The sequence below is a fragment of the Protobothrops mucrosquamatus genome, unplaced genomic scaffold (assembly GCF_001527695.2).
Source record: "Protobothrops mucrosquamatus isolate PMUCROS unplaced genomic scaffold, P.Mucros_1.0 scaffold1151, whole genome shotgun sequence".
NCBI classification, from domain to species: domain Eukaryota; kingdom Metazoa; phylum Chordata; class Lepidosauria; order Squamata; family Viperidae; genus Protobothrops; species Protobothrops mucrosquamatus.
The window spans coordinates 561509-570022 of NW_015387366.1; the positions used below are offsets into that span (position 1 = coordinate 561509).

The 8514-nt window shown below is 38.9% G+C and overlaps 1 protein-coding gene across 1 annotated transcript in view; it reads left to right on the forward strand.

Annotated features, from left to right (window-relative positions):
• Window positions 1-4149, forward strand: part of GLIS3 (GLIS family zinc finger 3) — a 37057-nt gene extending 32908 nt beyond the window's left edge. Inside the window, exons 2-3 of the mRNA XM_029284970.1 lie at window positions 1329-2439; window positions 4090-4149. Of these exons, the coding sequence (XP_029140803.1) occupies window positions 1329-2439; window positions 4090-4149 (1171 nt within the window). The remainder of the gene's footprint in view (window positions 1-1328; window positions 2440-4089) is intronic.
• The last annotated feature ends 4365 nt before the right edge of the window (window positions 4150-8514 follow it).

The window sequence follows — 8514 nt, forward strand, 5'->3', positions numbered from 1 at the left end:
GAATATGTCAGATCCAGATATACCATCCGATACAAGGTCTGGCATTCTGTTTTTGTTTTCTTCAATAATATAGCAAGGATTGTCATATCTGCATCATCCGAACAGTATTTTATGTCATTCAGTGTAGAATTATCTTTCCTGGTCCATACCACTTAACACTGTATTGCAATCAAGAATCAATGAGACCACCATATTCTCACCCTTATAGCATTTTAAATGTATCACTAATAATTAGTTTCGTACATGCCAGTGATTATTCTGAGTTTACTTCCATGATATTGGAATTCTGGGCTACAGTAATATTAGTGAGCTTTAAAATAAATGAAAGAAAAACGTTAAATAAACTTGAGCAAATGTACGTGGCGATGCTAGTAGTTAAATTTCTAGTAAATAAATGTAGTAAGCTGATGAATTCATTGTTTTAATGTTATATATAAAGTAGTGATGTCTAATCTCTTATGGCAAAGATCTGTGGTTGAGGGTAGGTGGCCTGTGAAATGAATGATTCTGTAACCAAAATTGGCAGAATCTTTTTTTACTTTTTAGTATTTTATGGGGAAGGCATATGATGCTGGTGCTGATGACGAAGACATTGGAAATTGGTTTTAGCAATAGGTAAAGAGCAGGGAACTGCAGATAAAAAGCTTGAAGGACTACTTACATTACTGGTCCTTCATGAGGGCCTAACGTTCTTCAGAAGATGCTTTCAAGATGTACACAGGACTTCCAGTGTGGTGAAAGGCTAAATTCTTATGGTAACACAGTATTGGATATGTCTCAGCTGTGTTAGTGCTCATTTGAATATGCAAAGATCAAGATTTAAAGTTTTCATTCTGATTATCAAGAATAAGTAACTGAGCTGTGTATGCCAATTGTTCCACATACAGATAGACCTCGACCTATGATCAAAATTGAGCCCAAAATTTCCATTGTCAAATGAGACATTTGTTAAATGAATTTTGTCCCATTTTAAGACCTTTCTTGCTACGTTTGTTAAGTGAACCACTGCAGTTGTTAAGTTAGTATCTGAAATTAACTGAATCTGGATTTCCCGTTGAAGGTTGCAAAAGGTGATCACATAATCCCAAAGCACTGCAACCATCATAAATATTAGCCAGTTGCCAGGCATCCGAATTTTGATCACGTGACACGGGGATGATGCAATGGTTCTAAGCATGAAAAATGGTCATAAGTCACTTTTTTAACTTTTGTAACTTCGAATGGTCACTAAATGAATTGTTCTAAGTCAAAGGCTACCTGTAATTGCCAAGATCTAGGATTCAATTGTTAAGATTACATTGTTCTTTCTTTTCTGATCTTTACTACAGATCCCTCGTGTCACGAGAATCTTTGGCGTCCACAACGTTGAGCCTTTCAGAAAGCCAGTCAATACAAAGTGTCAAACAAGAGTGGTTTCACGGTTATAGAGTTTATCCTTCTCTTCCCTCCAACTCGAGTTCACAAAATAGCAGTCAGTTCGGTGATGCCACAAATGCTGCATCGGGGATATCCATGTCCAACAACTTTTCTACTTCATTGCCATCTTACTTGCTCAGTATGGAAAACAACCATCCACCTTATTCTAGCCCTCACCATTCCTCAGTCAGATCTCATTCCGCAAAAAAGAGAGCGCTGTCTCTGTCCCCTTTGTCTGATGGCATTGGGATTGACTTCAATACGATCATCCGCACCTCCCCTACTTCTCTAGTTGCCTATATAAATGGTTCAAGAACATCTCCGTGCAACATCTCTCCTCAACCTGAAGTTTATGGGCATTTCTTAGGAATAAAGGGAAGTTGCATCCCTCAGACTTGCTCTATACCAAATCCTCAAAAAAGGCTTCTTATGGCTAATTGCAATGCTACCCCTCCAGACTACAGTGAAAATGGAAACGGTGAATATCAGCGCATGCAACAGTTGGAGCAAAGCAATCTGCAGCCGTTGATCACAAATAATATGATGGTTCAACAAGGTACATGTTTAGTAGAGAGCCAACCTATGGGCTTTGTGAAGGGTGGACATGGGGATATTTTTTCTGGAAATGCAAATGGTGTTCCCTCTGCTTCTTCACTGGCTCCCCCTGTGCTTCCTCCACATGGTCCACCACCTCCCTATCACGCACATCAGCACGCGCTCATCAGCCATTCCCGTCCACTTTCCTTGCCTGCATCTATCCAGAACTGTTTTTTAGATGAAGACAGTGAACTCGAAGATTTCAGTGGCAAGCACTGCTGTCGTTGGATAGACTGCAGTGCTTCCTACGATCAGCAAGAAGAACTTGTGCGACATATAGAAAAAATTCACATTGACCAGAGGAAAGGGGAAGACTTCACTTGTTTCTGGGCTGGGTGCCCTCGAAGATACAAATCATTTAACGCCCGTTACAAATTGCTTATCCATATGAGAGTGCATTCTGGGGAGAAGCCAAACAAATGTACGGTAAGTTTAAAATGGTGTTGATCACACTCAAACGATCCACGAATCTTCATTTTTCAATGCTATGCTGGTGTTTTCTTACGAAAACATCTCGATAAAAAGGGAAATGGGATTTGTTTATATTAATTCAGGAAGATGAGTAAATAAATGGAAATGTGAAATGTATGAATGGGGGAAAATGCTATGTTTTAAACTGAGCTACTCGAGCACGGTGAAACAAATCATTCATCTGTTTATGGGTGCTTGAAAAATTTGTTTTGGTTTAAAAAGTTGCTCAGTGAAATAGGCGAATTAGGAAAAAGAATGGTCTGATCTTTTGGGGGGGGCACAGTATCATATTTATATAACATATTCTTAAACCCTTGTTCCCCTAAAATAGATCCAAATCAATTACTGCTGCCTACACTAATGAATTTTGGCCTTTCTGTGAGTAGTAGGATTGCATATCATGGTTACCCATCTCGGATACAGAGTTTTGAGTATATGTAAGCTTTTTTCAGACCTTCTAATAAATGGCAGGTTCCTGGAAGAAAATATTTTTTCCCAAGTAAATGGTGAACTGTATTTCTGGGTGATTTAAAGTGCAGCAAATAGCCAGATATTAAATATATTATTATTATTATTTAACTTGCTTTCAAGCACCAAAGTTTCTTGGATTGTTTTTATTTTAACATTTTAACTGTCTGCCTACAAAGGACTTTCTGATCGAAGTAGCTCACAGTATAAAAATAAAATGTAGTACTATATAAAATGAAATATTTTAAAAATCATGCAGGATATTTGGTGAGGTAATTGTGGCCTAACACATGATTACAGATTACCCCCCACCGACCTGTACGCTCTCACAGAGTGGGTCTCCTCAGGGTGCCGTCGGCCAGGCAGTGCCGGCTGGCGACCCCAAGGGGGAGGGCCTTCTCTGTGGGAGCTCCCACCCTCTGGAACGAACTGCCCCCAGAGATCAGGGTGATCCCTGATCTCCCTTCCTTCCGCCGCACCCTCAAGACGTGGTTGNTCCACAAGTCATAAAAGGGCCAAGTTTGAAGACCCCTGCTCTAGTTGAAGACCTTTATTGAACCAGGGTAGGAAAGGTACAGTCAAGATTCTCCTTGATCTCTCAGTTGCCTTCAACACCATAGGACAGGGCGGCCTTCTAGGCCAGGTGTGAGGGTTGAAAGTGGAAGGCACTGTTTTGCAGTCGGAGTTTTTTTTCCTGAGAGTGAGGGAGGGGAAAGAAGTTTCATCTGCATTGCCGCAGGACTAAAGAGATCATCCATTGGCATGTGGAGGAAGATACTTAGATCTATATTTGCTGTAGCAAGCACTGATATCTTCGCTATGTGAACTGGAGCAAGTGTAATGTAAAACAAAATAAGTTGCAACGCCACATTTCTTTTCGTTAAAATGATTTATAATGTGATCTCCTCACTAATGTAATTAATGAATTACAATTTTATTTATTTATTCATTTATTTTTCAAATTTTTGAATGCCCGTCTCCTTCAGAGTGGGACTCTTAACATATGGTATGACTACATTTAAAGAAAAAGTTTTTCCTTAATGTTGCATGGATGGGGGGGGGGAACATACTAGAAATTATTTAACTGAGTCATTTAAAAAAATAATGTCATAGTTTAACTGACTTCTTTATTTTTAGGAGCTTTTGTCTACGGATCCCAGTGCAAGTCCATTGGAAAAAGCAGCTGTAACAATTTGATAATCACCAGCAGTCCGATGGTGGTTCAGAGGCTGGGACCTCTATCTCCTTCAGCTCAGCAGGTCTCAACAGCATGCAGCCAAATCAGCCCTAGTTTACAGAGGGCTATGAATATGTCAGATCCAGATATACCATCCGATACAAGGTCTGGCATTCTGTTTTTGTTTTCTTCAATAATATAGCAAGGATTGTCATATCTGCATCATCCGAACAGTATTTTATGTCATTCAGTGTAGAATTATCTTTCCTGGTCCATACCACTTAACACTGTATTGCAATCAAGAATCAATGAGACCACCATATTCTCANTTTAAAAATGTGGATTATTTTTGAAGTGTTGTTACTTTTATATATAGCCATAATCAACTGATTTCCAGTGCTTTACAAAGTCTAATACCATTATTGACTTCATAATATCACTGAGGGTATTAAATGATAACTTACAGTTCTGAGATAATATAAATGGAAAATTAAATATCACAAGATGTCCCAAGATACAAAATATACATTATTCTTGTAAACTAGACATTCAGTGTGGCTGATTCAGTTGCATATATTTAATAGTACTGAACAAAGCAAATGGTTTTATTAAATTATTGAGCTTATCATTTGCTATAAAAGTACTTCCTGCTTCAGGAAAGGAGTTTGGGTAGGATGGTGAGAAATGTGAAAAATGTCCATATTGTGTTTTTTCCTTCACTTCCAAGAAAGAGGAAGAGAAGGGATAGTTACACAAATCCTTTTGATCGATAGTTGCATATTCTTTATAAGATCGCCTCACACTTAAACAACAATAACTTAGTTTATTTAAATAACAGAAATATATAAATAGATTAAACTCCATACCTTTTTTTTTTTTTTTGCTAATAGAAGATCTTTCTTGTTCTTTTGAGTTTTTGGACTTTTCCTTGCAGCATAATATATTGGCTCATCCTTCTCTTGTTTACTGATTAGAATCACATTGGCTGGAACTACTTATATTTACTTATTGCAAGATGAGAAGCCAGGGGCCAAGAGAATCTAATAAGAAATAAGAAAAAGAACTCTGGATTCTCTAACATTGTTTTAAAATTCAATGCCACAATTCTGCAATTCAAAACCTCTATGTATCATATTTTTGTTCTTGTGCAAATGTCATATTTAGTACTTTTATTCCATTTAAGCAAGTCATTGTGCAAACATTTTTACAATCAATTATGGCTTCATTACCCTAGGTGTGGATTAAAGTACAGGTAGTCCTTGGCTTATGTCCATTCATTCAAAGTTACAGTTGCACTGAAAAAAAAATGGACATACAGCTGGTCCCAAAGTACCAGATGTCACAAGAGTCCCATGCTCACATGACTGTAAGTCAGGCACTTGGGTGCCCAGCTTGCAAATATGATGTTGCAGTGGGCCTCTCACACGATCAGCATTTGTGACCTTCTGTGGTAGCTTCCCACGCAAAGTCAAGAAGGAAGCTGGTCAGGAAGGGCCCCGGTTGCTTCATTAAGTACCTCCTGCCACTTTTTCTCCAACCCACAGTACCCTGTCACACCTATGTTGGTTTCATGAGGTCTCCTCAAACTCATCATGGCCTCTGCTTGTCCTCCCAAGACTTTCCCCAGCATCCCAAGACCCACACATGACCTCTCCCGACCCTCCCCCAGCCTCCCTGATCCACGCAGAGTCTCTGCCAGTCTCCCACAGCCTTCCCAGACCCATGTGCAGCTTCCCCCAACCCCTCCCGGCACCCTTAATGCTCCTTACCTGGGATTCCCGCTTCTTCCTGCTAAACGATCTGTGTGTTCTGATGGCAATTGTCATTAAACAATGGGATCACATGGCATCACACTATATGATGGCATTGGTTAGTGACAGCAATCCTGGTCCCAATTGTTGTGTTAATCCGAGGATTACCTTTAGTTCTAATAGATTTATACAACTGCCACCATCAAAAGAGTGACTAATAGCAGAGCATTATGTACACTTATATAGCAGTGTGCATTAAAATAAATGGTTGGACAAAGAGATTTTCAAAATGAATATGAACAACTTTTAGCATACTTTAAAAGATTGAAATATTTATCAATAGCCATCATTTGTCAGTATTTTTCCATTTTTGAGATTATGAACGAGTGAGAATTCTGCAGTGTCTATTGACGGAATGATGTTTAGATTGAAGAGCAAGTGCAGATATAGTGCATAGTGATTTATTATATATTTGTTATCATCATTGTTTCTCTTACTTTTTCTCAGACATGCCAAAGGAAAGAGTGGGGACTGATCAATTGCTAGTTTAAGGATTAAAAGGTATACACAAGGTTGAATAATTTGCAGATTTGTTAGAGAATAATCTAAATTGGGAAACATTTACACAGAAGAAACAACCTATATCAGTGGTGGAGAACCTATGGCACGGGTGCCAGAGGCAGCACTTGGAGCCCTCTGTAGGCACACGTGCCGTTGCCCCAGCCTTGCCTCCCCCCATGACCCCCTCCTCACTAGTAGCCCTCCTGGAGAAGAGTTACCCCCGAGCGTGGCCCATGCGGAGCAGTGCAGCCAAGGACACGGCAGCCAGGCAGCGTAGACAAGACTCTGCCCTCATGCCCCATCGCGCACAGTTGATGCTGTGGGGCGCGGGCAGAGGGCGTGGCTGCCATGGCGCTGCTGGGCGATCTGCAGCGGGCCCTGGAGGCGATGAGTGGCCCTGCGGGCAGGCGGGGTGGGGGCGGGACGGGTGGAGCGGGGTAGGGCCAGTTTTGGGGCACTCGGTCTCTAAAAGGTTCACCATCACTGACCTATATAGTGCCATAAAAAGAACCACCTACATATAATAAGAGAACCAGTTTGGTACAGGGATAAAAGGCAGTGACTTAGAAACTGTGAGTTCTAGTCCTGCCTTAGATATGAAGCCAGCTGGATGACTTTGAGGAAGTCCCTCTTTCTGAGCCTTTGAAAGGAGGGCTGGGAAACCATTTCCAAAAATCTTGCCAAGAAAACTGCGGGGACCAGTGGGGGCAGTTGTCAGGAGTGCACATTGGCTCAAAGGTACAACATAAATAAAATGCACATAATAAACCAAGATAACAGGAAAGAAACAATGATTGGCAATCTGTACATCGTCTGATCTCTTGCCTTCATTTTATAGTTCATATGATAAGGCAAAATCATTCTGACATACAGTTTTTGGAGAGATAAGTACCAACCTCTGATATTTCATTATTTTAACATTATGATTCTTTTCCAGTGTGGGGCAATTAAGTTGGCTGACTGCATTTATTTACATGATTAAATCTCACGCATAAAAATACTTAAAGGAACTTAGTCTCTATTTCATTTTACAAGCTAGAATAATAATTGCCCAACACTGGAAAACTCTAGATAACGTAACAACTGATTAAGGCATCTTAAATGGCTACATTAGGAAACAACCATAATGTTAAAATAATGAAATATCAGAGGCAGGAAATACAGGTCTATCAAATTCAGATAGATTTTGTAATTTATGTCAATAGCAATTGACTATAATGTAATATTTTATATAAATGATAAATTTGCATATGTAGAGTAAATCTCTCTTTAAAGACTTTAGATTTTTGTGTGCTTGCTGTATATTTTTTTCTTTATGCAGCTTGGATTTATGTTATTTAGTTAACTTGATAATGCTAATCATAATTCAGTAAAATATTTTCACATCTGGTACAGGTTATTGCTCAAATGCTATTTTTTAGCAGCAAGCTAAAAATAATGAGGGGCAAAACAAAGCCACTTTGGGGGCATTTTTAGCAAAAACAAGCTAGCACAGAGGAATGAGATAAATGTCTACTATATACAGTTGCTTTCTTTTTCTGATAAGAAATAGATGTGAATGATCTTATACTATGAAGGAAATGTGTGGTTTGCCCTTTAATGCTCCCTTAAAAACATTTTCCCCCCACTTTCCTTTGTTGTTATATTGTGGCTTTCTTTTCTTTCTAAAATGATGATTTCAATTATTCCATCAGTTTAAAATTATACATCCTTTTGTGCGTAGTATAGAAACCACTTTTTTCTATAAGCTTTCAACGGATAAATCTATCTTGTACAGGAAATATTATTATTTTTATCTAATCTGCCTTTCCTTTTGTGGGACCAATATGGTAATAATTTTCTTGTCTAATATTTTCCTAGTTGCATTGTAGAATGCATTAAGAACAAACCATTAAGCAAACAAACTTATCTGAACCAACAATGGAATATCATTTAATGCTAATTAGGATTCATGACATAATGGAAGGACAGAGCTGCTTTTCTTTTGTGAAAGCATGAAAGGGTTGTCTAGTGCAATACATTATCTCTTTCCTGCCACCCTCTAATACTTTTGGGGCATTTATATAACTTTTA